The 23,837-nt window shown below is 39.7% G+C and overlaps 1 protein-coding gene across 1 annotated transcript in view; it reads left to right on the top strand.

The window, feature by feature from the left end:
• LOC126483835 (uncharacterized) overlaps window positions 1-23,837 on the top strand; it is a 99,319-nt gene that overhangs the window by 30,742 nt on the left and 44,740 nt on the right. The window contains exon 3 of the mRNA XM_050107042.1: window positions 17,938-18,182. Coding sequence (XP_049962999.1) covers window positions 17,938-18,182 — 245 coding nt within the window. The remainder of the gene's footprint in view (window positions 1-17,937; window positions 18,183-23,837) is intronic.

The following is a 23,837-nucleotide window of genomic DNA, read 5'->3' as shown; positions in this document are numbered from 1 at the left end:
CCTCCATCCTCCTTTCCTATTTTCCAGAAGTTAATGAGTTAATTTAGTTATCTGCATGTTTCCTTTCATATTTTCCAAATGAACAATAACTTACCTGATACACAAAACTCAATGGATCCACTGACATAAAACCAACAGTTTGTACCCTATGTCCTCCTGACATACATTACCCGTTTACATTACTACAAACATATCTATCTGGGCATCTTTAATTCAGAATCACTGTGTTAATTCAGCATTTACTTAGTTATAAGCCCCCTCCCCGCCGCCCCGCCCCCTCCCCGCCGCCCCCCCTGTGCACTCCTGAAGGCTGGCCCACGCATCTGCCACATAACGGGTGACAGGATAATGTGTAATTCCCAGCCCTGCATCAACAGGTAGGGTTTGCGCGTACCCCCTGGTAAAGGCCAGGCCCAGGGATGGGTGATTGTGTGAGCTGTTACCTTCCCAAATTGCCAATTTGTCCCTCTGTCAGGAGTTTGGGAAGTGTGACCCGAGGTATGAACAGTCACCTAAGTTGGAAGGAGCACACCATTGGAGGTGCTGGCAATCATGGGGGAATTTCTTGCAGTGAGCCAGTCACCATCTCAGTCTATGTCCACTAAACTTAAACCAAATGAGGCTAAAGATTCGAAGACTCTCCGTGCTGCACTTCAGTTCCTCCTGGTATCACATACTGAAGGAGGTCAGTGCTTTGCTACAGTTAATCCGTTTATTATTCAGAAAGGTGTCGATGCAGTTGTCGGCCCTGTGAAATCCTGCTCTCATTTACGTAGTGGCACTTTGCTTTTGGAGACTAATTGTGATTCTCAAGCACAGCTGCTTGCAGCTTCCTTCCTCTACGGCTATCCTGTTCATGTCGAGTCCCATCGAATGCTGAATTCTTTGTGTGATGTTATTTACACTAGGCGGCTTGATGGTCTGACTGAGGGAGAAATCCAAACTTACTTCTCTGATCAGTGCGTGGATCGTGAAAAATGTTGATGCATCCATAGTGCGCGCGCGCGCACACACACACTTTTTCTCCCGGTTGATTGAGTAGTGCTTGCATCGAAGATCAAAGAAGGCTCTGAAGTCATCACAGTCCAACCTTACATTCTGAAACTGATGCACTGCTGTCAGTGTCAACATTACAGCCACACTCAAATGTCCTGTCGAACCTGGTCAAATGTGTTGCTTGTGGTAGGGATGCCCACAAGGGCAATTGCCTGCCTCTTTCTCCTCACTGTATCAGTTGCAATGGTGGTGAAGCAGCTTCATTCCGAGAATGTCCCACATATCTCGATGTGTGGGCCTTCTGGGATATCTGGATGAAGGAAAAAGTGCCTTACCCTGTCGCTCACAAGCTGTTGGCCAGTTGAAAGCCCTGCGATTTACCGTGTGGCACAGAACCGTTCTTGCTGCACTATGCTCCACAAAGGACGTGGCCATGCAAACTTGCGACCTCATATTCAGCGCTATGGTTGTAAAATCGCCCAGTATCACAGAAGCATCTGCATCTGCTTCTCCTCCAGCCCCAAAATTTTTGCATCCTGCTACACAGCCAGCAGGCCAGAAAGGACAGAAGGATTACTCCCGTAGGGACTTTCTATGTTCCTCCACCAAACATACATCTGAGTCTTCATTTGCCAAATAAAAAAGCTCCAAGAAATCAAACAAAGGCAAATGGTATTCTCCTTCAATGACTTGCCGCACGATACCCTCACCTGGCTGACTTCCATTTCACCAGTGCAAACCACCAACCATTTTTCTGCCCTGGATTCCACAGGCCAACCCAGTGACAATTCCAATACCTCTGTAGATCTTATAGAGCAGGATCCTCCAGCCTCTGCACCCTGTAGCAGTGAGTCTTTGAAGGCTGACACCCAGCAACTGCCGAGGTGACAACCCTTCATTTTTTCCTCTCCTCCCTTTCCCGTCATGACTCTCCTCAAATGGAACATTTGTGGCATTAGATCCAATAAGGAGGAATTATGGCTGCTCTCAGAATCGCAACTCCAGGAAACAAAATTGTGTCCCTGTGACTGCTTTGACACCTCGCAGTTCTTTTCGGTCCACTTTGACCTTCTCCCCTGAGGACAGCATTCCATCTCATGGGGGAGTCAATGTGCTCATCCGGGATGGCGTTCATAGTCAAACCGTCTCTCTGAACACCTGGCTGGAAGCTGTTGCAGTCTGGATTTTCCTTCCTCGCATTCCCTTTTCTCTTTGTACTGTCTACATCCCTCCATCATTCAGTGTAACTAGACAGGCTTCCTCCAGCATATTGGGCAACTTCCTCAACCCTTCTTGCTGCTTGGTGACTTTAATGCACGCCATCCCCTTTGAGGCTCTTTGAGAACCTGGCCAAGACGCGCCCTCTTTGCTGACTTTCTCAATCAGTTCAATCTCATCAATGCTTGTACACCCACATTCCTTTCAGACTCTACATCCAGCTATTTCCCGTGTGGTCCATTTTCTCTGACACATACTCAAGTGACCATTTCCCGTGTGCTATCCGTTTGCTGACTCTTACTCCACCTATGTGTAAACCCAATTGGCAGTTTTCTGAGGCCAACAGGAGGCTTCACTCCTCCATTGACCTTCGATATCAACATTTCCCCAGTTACAATGGCCAGGTGGAATACCTTACAGACGTTATCTTACTGCCGCAGAATGTTCCATTCCTCGCACATCACCTTTATTGTGTCATGTCTCGGTTCCTTGGTGCACTGAGTTATGCTGCAACGCAGTCATATGCGGAGACATGCACTCCATGTTGTTAACTGTCATCCTAAAATGGCAAACAGTATTTGTTACAAACAGTTGCATGTGCAGTGTTGTAGCATTCGTCGGGAAAGGAAAAAAAATTGGTGGCTTTCATTTACTAGTTTTTTTAATAGTTCCATTCCCTCTTCCGTCGAGTGGGCCAACGTCAAATGGCTCTTTGGGACGAAGGTCCGTTCCCCAGTTTCTGTCTTGACTGTAGCGGATGATGTCATTGTGGACCACATTGCTCTCTCCAACACCTTGGGCCGCTATTTCTGCGGAGATTTCAAGCTCCACCCACTATCACCTCACTTTCCTCCATTGGAAATGAATGGAGAAGGCTTGGGTGATTCCCTTCTCCTCTCAGAATCGTGAATGCTACAATGCCGCCTTTACCGTGGAAGCTAGATCAAGCTCTCACATCATCTTGATCTTCTGCCCCAGGGCCATGTTCAGATACAGATGTTGCACCATGTGTCTCTTGCAGGCAACCACTTTCTCCCTCATAAGTACAATTGCATATCGGCAGGTGGCACATTTCCCAGGTGCTGGTGTGAAGCCATTATCGCACCCATACCTAAGCCCAGTGAGGACAAACACCTTCCTTCTAGCTACTGCCCCATTTCTCTCACCAGCTGTATTTGCAAGGAGGTGGAATGTATAATTCATGCCCAGCAGATATGGTGGCTCAAGTCTTGCTATTTACTATCCACTGCACAATGTGGATTTTGAGCATGCCATTTTGCAGTTGACCATCTCGTCACTTTGTCAACCCATGTCATGAATGGTTTTCTGCAGAAATATCAGACTGTGGCCGTGTTTTTTGTTTGGAGAAAGCCTACATCATCTGCTGGAGCATTGGTATCCTCTGTGCTCTCAACACGTGGGGCTTCCGAGGCCGCCAGCCCTGTTTCCTTCAGGCATTTTTAAAAGACAGTGTTTTCAAGGCACATGTGGGTTCTGTCTCATTGGACATCTTTATCCAAGAAACAAGGTTCCTTAGGGCACTTTCCTGAGTGTCATCCTGTTTGCTGCCGCCATTAACCCTATTATGGCCTGTCTTCTGCTGGGCATCACCGGCTACCTTTTGATTGAAAATTTTGCCATTTATTGCAGTTCTCCATGGACTTGGCTCCTTGAGCAGTGTCCTCAGTGATGTCTTGACCATCTTTACTCATTCAGCATCAACAATGGGTTTCGCTTTTCCACTGATAAAACAGTTTATAGAAATTTTGGGCAGTGCAGTGGATTTCTTCCATCATCTTATACCTTGGGCTTGTTGCTCTTTCATTCACTGATACTATGAAATTCCTGGGGCTTGTGCTTGATAGGAAACTTTCCTGGTCCTTCCACATGTCTGGCCTGGCCACACACTGTACCTGGTCCGTCAATGTTCTACGCGTCCACAGCGGTACTTCCTGTGGAGCAGATTGGTCGAAACTAGACTACGGGTGTTTCATTTATGGATCTGCATGTCTGTCCATGTTATACTATCTAAATACAGTCCACCATTGTGGAATCCATTTGGCCACTAGTGCCTTTTACACTAGCCCAGTTGAGAGTCTCTGCCAAACTACTGCTGTCATACTGACATGATGTTCTCCTGAGCGGATAACCATGTCGTTTGTCTGCCATTCATGGCCACCCTTCCTATGCCTCCTTCTTCAATGACTCCTTTGACTGCCAATGGTACATCCCTCTTCTCTAATACCTCCTAGAGGTCGCTTTCGGCTATTGCACCAGCAACTTACCTTCATGCTACCTGCCACTTTACCGATGTGTGCGAACCCTTCTGCACCTTGGCTTTGTGCAATATCCCATGTGCACTGTGGACTTCGTTCACTTCCTAAAGACACTACTCCAGATTCGATCTATAGCTGTAAGTTTCTTTACCTTTGCACGAAACTTAGCAATAGTACTTATGTGTACACTGATGGCTCTCTACTGACTGTGGTGTCACATTGGCATTACAACTGATCTTCCCTTCATGGAAATGAGCTCCAAGGAATTAAACCTCTTCCAGTGGCTTGCCAACCTCCTTTTGGCCCACTCGCAGTGAGGAGATTATTTTAGCTAGGTTGCGTATTGGACACTGTTGTTTTGCCATTGCCATTTGTTAAGTGGTGGTTCCCCACCACTTTGTACTCATTGTTATCAACCTTTGATGGTGCATGATTTCCTGACTGAATGCCCTTATTTTAACCACTTACATTCTAAGTATGTTTTTCCATTTGAATTATTGGCCATTTTAGTGAACATCACACAGGCTGTGAACTGTGTTTTACTTTTCATCTGTTGTAGCAATATGGCAAAGGACATTTACTCTTTAGTTTGGGACCTCCATTGTGTCTATGGTGTATTTTGTGGACCTTCCTCCTGGGGGAATCCTTATTCTTAGATGTCTTTCCTTCCATCGATTGGGCTTAATGTGTAGTCAGTTTAACTCCTTTTTCATATTAGTGTTCTAAGGTTCTGACATGGGCCCGTATGACCTTAGTTGTTTTTGCGTCCTTAAAAAACCACATTTCAGCAGTACTCAAGAATGGTTGCACAAGTGTTCTGTACTTGGTCTCCTTTTTATATGAGCTACACCTTCCTAGAATTCTCCCAATTTAACCAAAGTCATCCATTTGTCTTTCATACAACTGATTTTACATATCCATTCAATTTCATTTTGTTTTACAGCGTTACCCCTAGATATTTAATCGACTTGGCACTAACAAGCAGCACACTACAAATAATGTATTTGAAAATTACAGAATTGTTTTTCCTACTCAGATTCAGTTATTTACATTTTTGCATGTTTAGAGCAAGCTGCTACTCGTCACACTAAATCAGAATTCTGCTCAAGTAATCCCGCTGCTCACCCAATCCTCATGAAAGAGTTAAAGGAAGACTGTTGAGGAAAGTAGATGTTGCACTGAAGAAAAAGTCAGCAGGCATTTTAATTTTCAGTATGCTTTCATTGCTTTAATATTTAAAGGATGGGTTATATACCACAATGCAAGACCTTCTATATCAGAGCATATGAGATGATGATCCCTATACAAGAGATACAGGCACACCAAAGTTCAATGGGGATAAGCAATACACAAGATGGAATCACTGTATACATCTTCACCAAAGTATGTTAACTGTCAGGGTGCTCTTGTGTGTAACAATGAATGCAATGTGTGTACCATACTACAAATACCTGTATGGTTGATGAGGTGAGCTGCAGGAAGAGCTATGAGCTGCTTATTAGGAGAAGGTGGTAGTCGCATATGAGGAGCCTTTGTAGAAGTGAGTGTGTGCACTGTCCCTGCTACTTTCCATCTTAAAAATATTAGACGGTCAAATGAAACTTATCTGCAACGTAGGATTATAGTGACTGGATTCCACTCATGTCAGTGTCACTGCTGCTACTGCTGACTGCGGAGTCTGTGCTGTGTGCAATGCTTCTTGCATCGTTGTTGCTCTCTTTGTCACTGTCATCACTACTCTTTTTGTGTCAGCGACGAATTGTTCTGGCATTGTGTCAAGAGTTTGTTTAAGGAGAAGTTACTTCATATTGCAATCACAAAATGCAAAGTGAAGTCTGCTTATATTTACATATTGACTGAAATGTTTCTTCCACAATTTTGATTGCATCATGTAGAGTGAAAGCAACATTTTTCTTTCATAAATGCTCTTTTACTGTAGCCCATATAGGTTTAGTTGTATTTAAATCGTGCTGGGAAGCAGGTAATCTAAGCACTGAATGTCAGTGTTCAGCAAGCAGAGCGTCAGTTTTAAATGTCTGAAACCTTTCTTTACACTACATGAGGAGGCATTTGAGTCACAGACGGGCACAATGAAAAAGAATGCTAGAAATATTTAGCTGTTCTTTAAAGTTCTAATCATGAAGCACTTGCCAACTTCTTGTTGCATTAAGTAAGCATTGGTCTGACTTCTGGTCAGTGTTCATTCTTCACTGATTTAAACATTGCACACATGTAATTCATACCACTTAATCACAGTAGTTAAATATTACTTTAAAATAATCAATCAGTTCACTTTAGAAAGGAAATGATTAGTCCAGTCTTCAGTTTTATAATAAATTCAGAATAGTCACAAAGTCTTCAGTTCTTTTTATGTTGTATAGTTGCTTGATCACTTCTGCGCATAGTGACATAGTTGGCATTGGTTAATGTCTTACAGATTTGCTCTTCTTTAGCATGGTTACCAAGTGGAAGGTGGCATCAATCCTTGAATAGTTTATTGATAACTGTTGTTGTCTTTCTCAGTTTTCAGAAAATGTATAATACTTCTCCAGTGCCAACCTCTCCTTTCTTTATTACATCCTTTGGATTAATGTTGATTTGCTTCTCAACTCGGACACCACATCAAAGGGTGGCACCAGTTCTGGCATATTATTTTTTTAAATCATAATGAATTACTTCTGTTGTTATTTTCTTCGAAATAATTCCCATTTGTTTCAAATAACAACCATCTTTTAATATGATGCGTGCAGGTTTGGCAGGCTGATGGGTCAGTCATGTTTTGGCATTTCAAGAGGCATTATATCGAAGAACTTAACTGCATACAGGAAAGTGGGACATCATCATCTGCTAAGTCATAACGTGGATGAAAGTGTGTGTTGAGTGTGATCATGACAGATGGTCATTGAAGAGGATTGTGACAAAAATGAGAGAACAGGTGCAAAGTCAGTGCAGATCTGAATGTCACACTCACGTACCCTCTCAGTACTGAAACAACTTGAAGAGAGCTCCATAAGGAGGGAATTTCAGGGCAAGCTGGAATTTCATAACCATTGATCAGTGATGTGATGCAAATGCTCATAACAGGTAGACTTGGTGCTGAAGCCATAAAACCTGGACTATGGGGCAACGGAAGTGATTTGTTTGTCGAATGTGTCCTGTTTCACACTGTTTCTAAATTCTAGCTGCATTCACATTCCAAAAGTGAAACATCGTAGAGGTTCAGTGTTGATATGGGCAGCCATGCCACTGTATTTCGTGAGCTACATGGTTACTCAGCAAGGTCATATTACTGCCAAGGATTATGTGACCATTTGGCTGATCAGATCCATCCTGTGGCACAGTGACCAAGTAGGTTAGTACAGTTGTTAGCACACTGTACTCCCGTTCGGGAGGACGACAGTTCAAACCTACATCTGGCCAGCCTGATTGAGGTTTTTTGTGATTTCCCTAAATCGCTTAAGGCAAATGCTGGGGTGGTTCTTTCGAAAGAGCATAGCCAATTTCTTTCTCTGTGCTTCCCTAATTCGAGCTTGTGCTTTGTCTCTGATGACCTCATTGTTGATGGGATGTTTAACACTAATATCCACCGTCTCCTATCATGATGGTATGTTCCAAGACAACAGGGCGCCTGTTAACGTAGGCCACATCATCCAGGAGTGGTTTTATGAATGTGAGGATGAATTGTTGCATCTCCCCTGGCCACCACAAGTCACTGGATCTCAATATTAATGAGCCTTTGTGGTCTACTTTGGAGTGAAGGGTGTGTGATCACTATCCACCTCCACCACTATTACCTGAACTTGCCATTATTCTGCAGGAAGAATGGTATAACATTGTCTTAAAGATCATACAGTACTTGTGTTTATCACTTCAGAGATGACTGGAAATTGTTTGAATGCCAATGGGTTTTCTACACTCTGTTAGGCATGGTTTTAGTGTTATGTTTTTGGTGTTTCCAAATTTTTGTCCAACCCCTGTATTCATGCTATAGTTGTATCTCGAGTTGTCAGTTTGACATTTCATATTCAAATTATTGCAGTGTTTTCTTATGAAGAGATGCTAATATGAACATTCATTGTATTTAGTATTGTGTTTCCAAATTTTTGTATTGTATTTGAGAGTACACATTGATTGTTGCTCTTGTGGTCTTCATTCCAATGACTGGTTAGATGCAGCTCTCCCTGCTACTGTATCCTGTGCAAGCCTCTTCATCTCTGAGTAACTACTGCAACATACATCCTTCTGAATGTGTTTAGTTTATTCATCTCTACGTTTCCCTCTACAATTTTTACCTATCCTCAATTCCCTCCAATACTAAATTGGTGATCCCTTGATGCCTCAGAATGTGTGCTACCAACCGATCCCATCTTCTTGTCAAGTTGTGCCACAAACTCCTCTTCTCTCCAGTTCTGTTCAGTACCTCCCCATTAGTTACATGATCTACCCATGTGATCTTTAGCATTCTTCTAAGCAACACATTCCAGAAGCTTCTATTCTCTTCTTGTCTAAACTGTTTATTGCCACGTTTCACTTCCATACATGGCTACACTCCATACAAATACTTTGAGAAAAGACTTCCTGACACTTAAATCTACACTCGGCATTAGCAAATTTCTCATCTTCAGAAAAGCTTTCCTTGCCATAGCCAGTCTACATTTTATACCCTTTCTACTTCGACCATCATCAGTTATTTTGCTTCCCAAATAGCAAAACTCATGCATTACTTCAAGTGTCTTATTTCCTAATCTAATTCCCTCAGCATCACCTGATTTAATTCAATTACATTCCATTTTCTCATTTTGCTTTTGTTGATGCTCATCTTGTATCCCCATTTCGGGAAGCTGTCCATTCCATTCAACTGCTGTTCCAGGTCCTTTGCTGTCTCTGAGAGAATTACCATGTCGTAGGCAAACCTCAAAGTTTTTATTTCCTCTCCATGGATTCAATTCCTACTCCAAATTTGTCTTTTGTTTCCCTCTACTGCTTGCTCGTTATACAGATTAAATAACATTGGCGATAGGGTACAGCCTGGTTTCACTCCTTCCTCAACCACTGCTTCCCTTTTGTGCCCCTCGGCTCTAAAATGTAACTGCCATCTGGTTTCTGTACAAACTGTAAGTAGCCTTTCACTCCTTGTATTTTATCCCTGCCACTTTCAGTATTTGAAATATAATATTCCAGTCACCATTGTCAAAAACTTTCTCTGGGTCTACCAATGCTATAAACATAGGTTTGCTATCGCCTAAGATAAGTTGTTGGGTCAGTATTGCCTCACATATTCCTACATTTCTAAGGAATCCAAACTGATCTTCCCTGAGGTCAGCTTCTACCAGTTTTTCCACTCGTCTGTGAAGAATTCATGTTAGTATTTTGTAACAGTGACTTATTAAACTGATACTTCGGTAATTTTCACACCTGTCAACACCTGCTTTCTTTGGAACTGGAATTAGTATATTCTTCTTGAAACTTGAGGGTATTTGGCCTGTCTCGTACATCTTGCGCACCAGATGGAAGAGTTTTGTCATGGCTGGCTCTCCCAAGGCTATCAATAGTTCTAACAGAATGTTGTCTACTCCCAGGGCCTTGTTTAAACTTAGGCAGTATCGTATCTCCCATTTCATCTTCATTTACGTCCTCTTCCATTTCCATAATATTGCACTCAAGTACATCACCCTTGTATAGACCCTCTAGTACTCCTCCCACCTTTCTGCTTTCCCTTCTTTGCTTAGGATTTGGTTTTCCATCTGAGCTCTTGATATTCATACAGGTGGTTCTCTTTTCTCCAAAGGTCTCTTTAATTTTCCTGTAGGGGACATCTATTTAACTCTAGTGATACATGCTTCTACGTCCTTACATTTGTCCTCTAGCCATTCCTGCTTAGCCATTTTGCTCCTCATGTCGATCTCATTTTTGAGACGTTTGTGTTCCTTTTCACCTGCTTCATTTACTGCATTTTTATATTTTCTCCTTTAATCGGTTAAATTCAGTGTATCTTCTGTTACCCAAGGATTTCTACTTGCCCTCATCTTTTTACAAGCTATCCATTCTCCTTCTACTATGTTTCTTTCCCCTGTTCTTGTCAATCATTCCCTAATGTTCTCTCTGAAACACTCTACAGCTTGTGGTTCTTTCAATTTATTCGGGTCCCATCTCCTTAAATTCCTACCTTTTTGCAGTTTCTTCAGTTTTAATCTGCTGTTCAAAACCAATAAATTGTGGCGAGAGTCCACTTCTGCCCCTGGAAATGTCTTACAATTTAAAATCTTGTTCCTAAATCTCTGTCTTACCATTATATAATCTATCTGAAACTTCTGGTGTCTCCAGGCCTCTTCCATGTATACAACCTTCTTTCATTATTCGTAAACCAATTTTTAGCTGTCATTAATTTATGCTCTGTGTAAAATTCTACCAGGGGCTACCTCTTCCATTCCTTACCCCCAGTCCATATTCACATACTACTTTCCCTTCTCTTCCTTTTCCTACTATTGAATTCCAGTTCGCCATGACTATTAAATTTTTGTCTCCGTAACTATCTGAATAATTAAATTTATCTCATATTTCTTAAGTCTCTTCTTCATTTGCAGAGCTATTTGGCATATAAACTTGTACTAGTGTGGTAGGTGTGGGCTTCAAGTCTGTCGGGGCTGAAATAATTCATTCACTATGCTGTTCATAGTAACTTATATGTTTTCCTATTTTTTTATTCATTATTAAACCTACTCCTGGGACTCATATTTGATTTTGTATTTATAACCCTGTGTTCAACTGACCAGAAATCTTGTTCGTCCTGTGACCAAATTTCACTAATTCCCACTATATCTAACATTAACCTACCCCTCAAATTGAGAGGAATCCTGGTGCTGGACATATCTTGCCCATTATAGTTTCTGCAAAACTTTGTTCCACCTGAATTACAGTTGCAGCATATATTATGGACTTGCACTATCTTCGTGGCTGATTGGTTTTAAATTTCTAGCCTGGTTGTTGAATAGGTCAAGGACAGTTTGAAATCTGGTGGGTACTGTAAGCCTCATACCTGATACTGTATTTTCAAGCTCTAATTTTATGAGATTTTAAAAGAGAAATATAATTTTAAAGTTAAGTTAGGTGCACATTCAGGCCTGAGCCAGGGTAAGCATTCACTGTGAAATTGTTTTCTTGGTAGATGTCTTCAGAATACATCTCCAAATTAATGTACTCTCTATGACCTAGAATACCATGCAGTTCTGAAGATAGTGGAATAGATGTGACAAAAACAAAGCAAGAAAATTCTTATCTGCCCCTATGCCTTCGATATAATACAATACAGTCCATCCAGTTGATAAAACTGCACAGAATGTCCAGGACAATCATTATTAATTACAAAAATGAGGAAAGATGGTGGCCATTTGTCTGTGAAATTTCTGTATTCCAGAATACCTTACAAACACTGTTAAGTTCAAATTAGACTCTTTGGTGCATGCACCCAGTGGGAAGGGACAGGGGGGGGGGGGGGGGGGGTGTTAGTGTAGCTTGTTTTGATGCATTAATAGACACAAGTCCAAAAGTTTTCATTTATCAGAGAGGCCGGCTGTTTTTATTAGTAGTCAGTCAGGCAGGCACATATTGCTGACAAACAGTTTCATATACTTTCATTATTTTATTGGGTCATAAATAATTTTACCTCAAGACTATTACTGTCATTATAAATATTGGAAGCAAAGGCTTCAGGTGTTTTAGACTCACCGTTGTCATTCTAAGTGTTGAGTACACTAAACTCAATCAAGAACAATAATAACTTATTGTATGATGTTACCTGAAGGTGTGTGATTCTGTAGTGATTTCTTTCAAAATAAAAGGTTCATTCATTAAGATGTGTTGATATTAACAGTTCTGAAAGGAACAGGTCTCATAAAGGCATGCTCTGTTCACAACTGTGTCTAAGATAAGTTACATGAAATTCATTATATCTGCTGTTGGCCAGTTATATTGTCGTTTTACTTACCCAAAGATGCCCAAATGCCTTGCTCAGTGATAAGTCATTAAGAGGTCTTTCGCTTCTGGTTTGTTTAATATAGATAGACTGGTGATATTTTCTAGTCTTGTTAAAATTCCATCATGCAAGAAATGACAGTTTTTGTTGGTGAATATCAGTGGCAGAACTCCAAATGAAGAAAACCCCATAAATATCAATTTAGAGGATTTTCAGTATTTTGCATGAGTATGGATCTACAGGGTGATTAAAGTTTGTTTCAAAATGCTGTAAAAAATAAATCAATGAAAGAACTGCTGCTTGGAGTGATGTCAGATTTGAATGGAGTATTGCGAAGAAGAGAAAAATGCTGTGGAAAAAAAAAAGTTATGAAAAATTTCCCAATAGGTGGCACTGTAAGCATCATAACGTAAAGGGTTTTGGCTACAAATGACAGATCAATTGCAGTATGATGGCTATGGTGTGAGTTGCATATTAAACTAATCATATTGTGCAAGGTCTACATCTACATCTACATTTATACTCCGCAAACCACCCAACGGTGTGTGGCGGAGGGCACTTTACGTGCCACTGTCATTACCTCCTTTCCTGTTCCAGTCGAGTATGGTTCGCGGGAAGAACGACTGTCTGAAAGCCTCCGTGCGCACTCTGATCTCTCTAATTTTACATTCGTGATCTCCTCGGGAGGTATAAGTAGGGGGAAGCAATATATTCGATATCTCATCCAGAAACGCACCCTCTCGAAACCTGGCGAGCAAGCTACACCGCGATGCAGAGCGCCTCTCTTGCAGAGTCTGCCACTTGAGTTTGTTAAACATCTCCGTAACGCTATCACGGTTACCAAATAACCCTGTGATGAAACGCGCCGCTCTTCTTTGGATCTTCTCTATCTCCTCCGTCAACCCGATCTGGTACGGATTCCACACTGATTAGCAAACGTGTTTTACTGGCGTGTCATCACAAGGCAAATTCTGAACATAGGTAATTTTGTATGGATAGCAATGCAGGATGTTTCATAGAATTTTATGCTCCTTTTCCACAGGTATGTGTAAAGATCGGACAATGCCCTGTGCAATGCATGTTTGCAGACCACCACTAGAGCCCTCCTGCAATGCTGTGGCAAGATCTTCTACTGATGTTGGATCAACTGTTTCCCTCTCTCCCCTCTCTCTGCCACACTGCACCTGCCTTTTCGAATTTCATAATCATTTTCTCCAGACCCTTGTCAGACATTGGACCAATTTCCCCCCCCCCATTCCTTTGAGTGTCCGGAAGTTCTGGCAAACTATTGGTGCGCAGTCACCATTCTTCTAAAAGTGCTCTATGAGCAACGTGCAATACTGCATTGAGACAGTTATGCTGCGCATCTCAGATAGAAACTGAGGAATTTTGTTTACATACCGTTTCCCGCTTCTTTGGTAATATTCCAATGAAATTAAATGTCATTCTGCACCCGTTTCTTTTTCTTTTTTTCCCCCTTCTTCCAGCATTTTGAAACTGGGACTTGAACCTCTGAACTTAATGTGGTCATTGACTAAAATATCCTGAAAGTAATTTTTTAGTTTCTGTGTAGCTATGAAGATCAACTATGTATTTCACAATGATTTCCTGTGAACATAAGTCTTGGAGGAGCCATCTGGAACACAGTGGATTGCCTGATCTTGCTAAATTACTGTTCATGGGGTTCTTTAAAGACAAATATGTGCTGGCAAAAAGTGTAAACAAGGAAGAAATGCCTGCCATCTGTTTAAAATGTTTGTGCTAACCATCATGAAGAATTTAGACACCTGAGCTGTAAATTACTTTGAACTGGACAATAATACTTTTTAATGTAGCTTGTAAAGGGGAATTGACCCTTGGTTCTTATCGTGATATGGGGTGGCAATGTACGATCTGATTGGGAACCACCCCTTTTCTATTATTCGATTTTCCTCAACTTATTATTGCCACACCCTTGCTAATATCTTCTGATCAAATTCAGTTTCTCAAAGTGCTGCAACTAATATTGGAAGTTAAGAGTATAAATCCAACATCCATTTCTGGAATTAAATACGATTCTTGTATATTGTACTCTTGCTTACAATAGCCATGCATTACAAGGTTTCTTCATTATTCCCTACACCCAAGACAGGATCCAACAATAGGAAATAAACTGCCCAGGGACCAGCAGGTGCTCCGAACATGTATTGTGATAATTGTCATCCTGGCTTGTAGATAAACTGTGTCCATCCATTTCATAATACATACGCATAAATAAGACATACATGCAAACAGTGGGTTACATTAATGCATTATGAAAATAAACTTGCTACAGTGGTGATCATCACTCATTGGTTCAGAAAATGTTTGTGCAACACATCACTTCACCAAAACGATGTGTTGCAGTTCACCACAAAATTCAAAAAATGGTGATGTGTTCATTTCCTATCACCTGCACCTCCCCATTCCCAACAACTTAAAATTAAATACTTTCCAAAAGTTACATATGATCAAGAAAAGAACATATTTCTTGAATAGGATATCTGGAGAGTTATTGATGAAGATACGGTTTAATAACAAGCCATATGACACGACAGTGTTAAAAATTATGTGCCTGGAACAGTTCTATGGCTGGGGGGGGGGAGGGGGGGGGAGTGTGTATGGTGGCTGACAGGCTGTAATTTATCTCACCATTGTATTCCTGACATCATCTTTAAGATTCATAGTTTGCTTAAAAAAGTTTTGTACCACCCTCTTGACTTGTTAAAGATTCCTTCTTTTGTTCATCCCTGCCCCCCTCCTGCACCCCCCTCTGTTGATGCTATCCCACAGCCCCCACCAGAAACCTCTTTCCCAATACTATTTTAACTACAGCAGATCATTATGTACAGCCACCGGTGTAATGGAAGTGAATGTTAATGTAATCCCACATTCTTAGGGTAGACCAATAGAAGAAACTGCATCTCCATTTGCAAATGGGCAGCATAATATGTGCATAATGTTCAATTTGTCAGCATGTTACTGTTTGCACTTCTGTCACTTCATAGCATGAGTGGTTGCCCACCAAATTGTGAACATCATTTGAACATTTTACTCCCACTGAGAAAAATCATTGAAGATATACTTTTGAGGGGTCACTCATGCTCAACAGCACCAGCTTCAGAGCGCTACCTAGTAATTGTGGCTCAGAGGTACTCGTATGAGAATGAAACAGAACCGTCTTCCTGGAGGCAGCTGGAAAGGTTGTGTCAACACAGGCAAAATAAAGCTGTCTTCACACAGTCAGTTTGGCTTCTAGGTTTCCATTGCAAACATCAGTACAAACATCCCTTCTTCATCAATGAGTACAGGATTTGTCTAACGCCTGATTATCATCTTAGAAGAGTGTGGACATGGCCAGGTACTAGTGCATGTCTGAGGCAAGCAGATTTAACGTGGAGGGTCAGGCAAGTTTTGGGGGTAATATCGTGAACTGATGTTGGAAGCATCTCATCAGTACTGAGCACTATCTGTGGGCTATGCCGTATTCGGACAGTGTATTGTGCTCGCTTATAGTCAATATTTCATCAACAGTTTCATCAGTTGAGACAGTGAACACTTTCCACCAACCAGACAGTATCAGCCATATGGAGTGACCTGTGTCCTGTGCTAACATGAAACCAATTGAGCATGCTTGTGACCAGCTGAAACTTACAATGAATTGTTGTAGGAACCCTTGTCACATACTGGGTGACCTCACGAGGATTGCTGTCAAAGACTGGGACAGACTTGAGCAGGAATGTCTCTCAACCTCCTTGCGGCAAGCTTGCCCAGGAAACAAATAAACCAGGTGGACCAACACTGTACTGAATGAATGTTACCCAACAGCAGGCTTAGGTTCTGCAGAAGTGCAAAGATGGGCTTTTTTTTTAACAGACTGCATCTATTTGTCATTATTTAGTTTTTATTTCAAAGTTACAGTCTTTTCAAAAATCCTTGTTTTTTAATTCCCTGCTCCTCTTGAATAAAAATCCATAAGAGTTTGCAAATATGCAGTTGGTGCAAGACTTTTTCAGTAGTTTAATTGGAAACTCACTGTCCAATCCATTTATTGGATATTTCCACCTGCAAGAAACTCATGCAAGAGAAAAGCTTGAAGCAGTCCTCCATGAAGAGTAAGTTTCCGACCAGTTGCACCTGAGAAAGTCATACTTCTGAGCACCTCTGGATCCCACAGTGTTTCTCTAACCACCTATGAAGATGTGACCTTCCATACAGCCCTCCAGTACAATGGCTCCCTCCAAAAGTACTCCAGAAATGCCAAACTGGTTCCTTTCCTGAAATTCCTGAGTGTAGATTGATCAAAAATAGAAGCTCCTAAGGCATATGTTCTACAGACAGTTGTCTTGTAGACATCACTAGATGGTGTCATGCAGTTGAGACTAAATGTTGGTCATGGTTGACGCAAACATTCTTTGTATCTTGAAATTGTCATGGGAGCCTTAGAATAAAACTTTGCTGCAGAAGAATTCTGCTTTGCAGTAGAGGGTACAGGTAGCTTCTTAGTGGCATTAAATTGTAAACATCCCCAAGAGAGAACACCTTGCTCACAATGAAAATGGAAATACAACTGGGTCATCGTGGGTATAATGCACTGCTTTTCATTAGCTTTGAAACATAAGCGTATTCTGGTACGTGCAGAAAATCTTACTAGCAATTAAAATCTTGGCGTATGTTTTCTGTTTCCACCAGAAAACTAAAATATGCATGGTCATAATCACATAATTTTTTCTAGTCCTTTAATGTTTTTGTGTGCTAATTGTTCAATGTATAAAACTATTGAAAAAGGAAGATAACTATATTATGCTTGTAGATTCCATGTTTGGAAATATTTGCCAAATAAGATGAAACAAATGCAAGAGGGTACAAATCTGTACCCCCTTTTCAGAAGTAGTAATTGATGCTCCTAATCATATTTTCTTCTCAGTGAGGGACTATTTATTCAGAAACCATGACCAGTTCTTTTATTTAACCCTTTATTTTCTCTCAGTCCACTGTTAAAGGGGGGTCCATTGAAATATCACTTAAGCTATTAAGCAGAGTATTTAAAATCTACGCACATACATACACCGCATTACTTCTGCCTCCTGCCCATTTTTCACCTCCCCCCCCTCCCGCCCCTCTCTCCCATGCCATTTTCTCTAAACCCATAACCCATACTGTCTGTTTCAAACTACACCATCCCCTCCCTCCCTCCCTCCCTCCCTCCCTCCCTCCCTCCCTCCCTCCCTCCCTCCCTCCCTCCCTTCTTAGACCCAGGCACTACCTCACCCTGAGAGGGTACTCTAATTCTGTGGTATAATTGAATAATCTAATTAACTAAAGCAATGTGAACTGTGTTGATAGTGTCTGTTAACACCTATTTCAGTTGCTATTCCAATGGGCAACATCATTCCTGTACATCTAATTGTCTTAGTTCTCATGCATTGTTTTTCTGAAGATTTATTTTGTTTTCAGAAACCACCTCTTTATTTCCTGCATGGTGCTGGCTCTTCAGCAGACATTTGGTTAAGAGTAATGAAACATTTTGCTAAAATGGGATTTGAAGTTGTTGCTCCAGACATGTTGGGTCATGGTTACAGCTCTGCTCCTGACAGTCCAGCACTATACTCATTCAGTAATATACTGAAAGATGCTGTAGAAATATTTGATAAGTTCATAAGTGAACAGCAGAAATGTGTCATCATTGGTCATGCATATGGGTGAGTAATGCATAAAATACTTATTAATTGTCCATGTTACAATAATCAGCACGTTCACTGCCACGAGGCCACTGGTCACCACAACAGGGCCTTCCTTATACATGATGCCGTGTGCATACTGGCAGCCACAGCAGACCCTGGTGCTGTGCCTTGGTCCGGCTTGACGGTGAAACATCCATCACTATGCATGCAGCAGTCAACGTGTTAAAATACGTTCAGGATTGCCGTGCATTTTTTGGTACTCTCAAGTAGAAAAGATGTGAAACTTCTCAACAAATTTTAATGTTCTGCAGTTTCAGAAGTCAGATTAAGGTTTTGTGTCTGAAACTCACACTTTGATATCTTAACAACTGTAAATCTGCAAATCTGAAGATGTACAAAAGAGAATAATTCAGGAACTGCTTATGATAACAATACTGTTATACACTGAAAAGAAGTCATTTAATCTTGAAGATGGTTCTTCACATGTTTTAACTTAAGGAAGAGAATATGCTAAACATACCAGCAATCATGTAAGTGTGGAGAAAACATGTCAAAGAGCTTCTGTGTTAGCATACGTTTAGGGTGATCATAGAAATATTATTAAACTAATGAAAACTGAGGACACAGTAGCTAAAGGTTATCAAAAATTGTTAATATACTCAACAAAAATTTGAAAAACACGAAAATGTGAAAAATTATCAGGGACGATAGCATCCTAGAATACTTGAACAACCATTCCACTCGATGTTCCTGGAACTGCGGCAAAAGAAGAACTCTTAAAAACTATTCAGAGACTAAAATCCAAGAAGACTGCAGGTGCTGATGAAATCCTTAATGAAGCATGTGAGTGAAGAAATAGCTAAAGCACCTTTGTGTATAGCAAACTGCTCATTTAAATCAGTATTTCCAGAAATATTAAATATAAGCAAAGTAGTGCCAATATACAGGAAAGGTGCCAAAGATGATCCAAATAACCATAATCATACACACATGCAAGCACACCTCACACACGATTGCCAACTCCAGGATACAGAGTAAACTGAGTAAATTCTTTGAGAAACATAATATTGTATTTTAAGTAGTATGTGGTTCCCAAAGAGGGACATCTACAGAAGCAGCTACAGCATGTCTAACCTAACAGAATCTCATATGATATTACGGTGTGAGCATCCACAGCTTTGTTGATATATGTTAAAAATGTTCTTTAAAAAATTTGTTGAAATCTTCTAGAACAGCTTCTGGAAACTGCATTAACTGTTAATAAGCCTTTATTCTAAGATTAATCATGACCAGTTTCACAGTATTGTAATAGCATATTCAGAGGAAAATCTACAAAACAGAGAATGTAAATTAGGAGCAAGCTACTGTATTTACCCAAGTATAAGACCACCCTGATTATAAAAAACTCGCCTTTTTTTAAGGGACTACTCAAGAAAAATATTATTTTTAACATATTCTGACCAGTTGAAATTATACCTGTTATGCCATGTATTGATTGTCTACACATTTTATTAATATTAGGAGAGAAAAATAATCAAAAAGAAATGGTTTACATTAATTTTCAGACCATTTTTTTCCTGCTAACCCAGTAGTCTGTATTATCACCATTTTTAATAATAATAGTAATACTACTACTACTACTACTACTACTACTACTACTATAATAATAATAATAATAATAATAATAATAATAATAATAATAATAATGGTTGGGGACGAAGCTTGAATCCTATGCCCGTCCACAATGGTAACGACACTCCTAGCCACACGGAAAATGATTCAAATCCAAATAGAGGTGTTTTGCAGGATATGCTTCCTGCAACCACTGTAGAAGGAAAACAAAGACAGAGGATGAGTTGGTCAGGTGAAATTAACCGATACCTCATATTCTGTTATTACCAAGCAACAAACTTAGGAACCAACACAACTGGATACAGATCACAAGTATACACAACATTTATTACCAGATACCCAGAATTAAAATTTTTAACAGAACGACGCCTAGCTGATCAGATCCGTGTAATAATAAAAAATAACAGGATACCCCAGTCAGAATTAGAAAACATCAAACAACAAGTACAACAAATACTGGAACAAAATAATGTGCAATCAGAAGAAGAAGAAAATACAGTAATGGACTCAAACATCCCAGAGCAAACAAGCAAAGAACAACACGCATCAGTTAAACAGTCAGAGGAAAACGAAATCTTAAGACAGCCACTAGAACAAGCACAAATAGAACACGAAGTGACACACATGTTAGATATAGAAGAAAAATTTCAGCGGACATATATAGAATACAAAGACACAAATACAGACATTAGACCATTCTTGCATAGACCACCAAATAACCCACATGTCAACACAACAATAACAACTATCAACACAATCATACACAACAAAATAAATGAAAATACAACTATGGAAGAGTTACAACTACTGGTTTACATAGGAGCACTACACTAAATATACACACTAGGCAGAGATCAGAACCAACCAACACACAGAAGAAACCCACAAAATCAGCATGGCAACACAGGCTACAGATCAGAATAGAAAAACTGAGAAAAGACATCGGACAGCTAACACAATTTATAAGAAATGAAATATCAGACAAAAAACAAAAAAGGTTAGGTAAAATCTCACAACAAGAAGTGATAGAGCAGTTAGATGAAAAGAAGCAGAAATTACAAGCATTGGCCTAACAACTTAGAAGATACATAAAAAGTGAAAATAGAAGGAAACAAAACCAAATATTCAACACAAACCAAAAGAAATTTTACCAGACAATAGATAACACACACATTAAAATAGACAATCCACCAAACATAACAGACATGGAACACTTCTGGAGCAACATATGGTCAATCCCGGTACAACATAACAGCCATGCACGGTGGATACAAGTAGAAACAGACACATTTAAGATGATACCACAAATGCCTGAAGTGATAATTTTGCAACATGAAGTCACCCGAGCAATTAATTCTACGCACAATTGGAAAGCCCCTGGAAAAGATAAAACAGCAAATTTCTGGCTAAAGAAGTTCACCTCAACACATTCACATCTAACTAAATTATTTAAGTTACATTGCAGACCCATACACAGTCCCTGATACACTTGCTATCTACATTTTCTAAAATACTAGAAAAAATTTTTCATAAGAGGTTGCTAGATTTTCTAGAAAAGTGCAAAATATTATCCACAACCCAACATGGCTTCCGGAAAGGCCGATCAACAGAAACAGCAATATATGAATTTCTGGGTGAAGTACTCGAAAAAATTGATAGTGGACAAAAAGTAACTGGCATATGCCTTGATCTGTCTAAGGCTTTTGACATCATAGACCACACTCTATTGCTGCAGAAGCTTGAAAGAATTGGTATCAGAGGTATTCCTAACAGCTGGCTTAGATCATATCTTACTGACCGCAAGCAAGTAGTAGAAATACATTTTCACAAAGAAAATAAATCAACAAGACACTATTCTGATTATAAAGCAGTAAAATATGGAGTACCGCAGGGCTCGGTACTGGGCCCTATCCTATTTTTGATATATATAAATGACCTAACATCAGCCAACCAGTACCATAGCACTATCCAGTTTGCAGATGACACAAGCATATTAGTCAGCGGGAAGACTGCAGAGATACTACAGACAAGACTGTCTGAAGCATTGACAAATGTTGTAAACTGGTTCAACCAAAACAAACTAATAATAAATAAAAGCAAAACAGTAGCATTAAATTTTCATAATATCAAGAGAAACATTGAAGAGGATATAAAAATTCAAATGTCAGACACGGATATTGCAAGTGTGCCTAATACAAAATTTCTGGGGGTCTGGCTACAGGATAATCTTAGATGGGAAACTCACATTGACAACATATTAAAGAAGCTAAGTACCATGTGTTATTTAATGAGAGTGCTAGAAAACTGCTGTCATAAGGACTGTCTAATGACAGTTTACTATTCTAATATACATTCTGTCCTAAAATATGGGATCACTTTTTGGGGTAACTCGCCATCCTGCCTAAAACTCTTCAGGATGCAAAAAAGAATAGTGAGAATCATGGCTGGAATAAAAAGGAACAAACCATGTAGACCATTATTTAAAAGGATGGGGATTCTTCCCCTTACGTGTATTTTCCTATTTGAAAGTGCAATGTTTATAAAGAAATATACAATAACAAATCCTAGTATCCTCCCCAAAAATGAAAATGTTCATCATCATAATACAAGACAGAAAACTGACTTTCATGTACTCCATACAAAAACCAGTTTGTGCCAGAAAGGAACATTACACCATGGAAAAATTATCTACAATAAATTGCCAAGAGAAATTAAAGTAATGACAGATGTAAAAAATTTTAAAGCAGCATTAAAAGAATATCTGTTGACACATTGCTTTTATAGTGTGGAAGAGTTCCTCCAAAATCCTCGAGAGTCTAAGTGATGATTATGCAAATACTGTAACCATTAATATTGGCCTATAAATACATTCAGATGTAATTCTCAAGTTTATAATGGGGTTCACGTATAAGTTGTATAGCGACTTGCCCAGTATATGAAGCAAAATTCTGTGAATGTAATTCTCTAGTGTACATGTCAGTTCATAGTGTAGAAGAGTTCCTCAAAAATCCTTAGAGCTTAAGTGAGGATCATGCAAATACTTTAATCGTTAATATTGGCTTATACATGTATTCAGTTGTAAACTTCAAGTTTCTAATGTGGTTTAATTATAACTTACACATTGACTTGCCCAGTATATGAAGTGCTGTAAAATTTTGTGAACATAATTTTCTAGTTTCTAAAGTGTTTTAATTATAAGATATACTTTGACCTGTCCAATATCTGATGTGCTGTACTGTACATGTAAGATTTACTGGACCAATAAATACAATACAATACAATACAATACAATAACTTATGTGAAACCTAAAGATCAAGCAGACACAGCAAACCCAGCAAAATATCACCCCATAACATGCCTACCAACAATATACAAAATATTAACTTCAGTCATTACACAGAAATTAATGACACATACAACACAGAACAAAATTATAAATGAAGAACAAAAAGGCTGCTGCAAAGGTGCACGAGGATGTAAAGAGCAACTGATAATAGATGCAGAGGTGACATATCAAGCTAAAACTAAACAAAGGTCGCTACACTATGCATACATTGATTTCCAAAAAGCTTTTGATAGTGTACCCCACTCATGGTTACTACAAATATTGGAAATATACAAAGTAGATCCTAAATTGATCCAGTTCCTAAACATAGTAATGAAAAATTGGAAAACCACACTTAATATCCAAACCAATTCAAATAATATCACATCACAGCCAATACAGATTAAGCCTGGAATATACCAAGGAGGCTCATTAAGTCCTTTCTGGTTCTGCCTTGCTCTGAACCCACTATCCAACATGCTAAATAATACAAATTATGGATACAATATTACTGGAACATACCCACACAAAATCACACATCTGCTATACATGGATGATCTAAAACTACTGGCAGCAACAAATCAACAACTCAACCAATTACTAAAGATAACAGAAGTATTCAGCAATGATATAAATATGGGTTTTGGAACAGACCAATGTAAGAAAAATAGCATAGTTAAGGGAAAACACACGAAACAAGAAGATTACATATTGG

This window comes from Schistocerca serialis, chromosome 6 (assembly GCF_023864345.2).
Source record: "Schistocerca serialis cubense isolate TAMUIC-IGC-003099 chromosome 6, iqSchSeri2.2, whole genome shotgun sequence".
Taxonomy (NCBI): domain Eukaryota; kingdom Metazoa; phylum Arthropoda; class Insecta; order Orthoptera; family Acrididae; genus Schistocerca; species Schistocerca serialis.
This window is presented reverse-complemented; position numbering and strand designations above follow the sequence as displayed.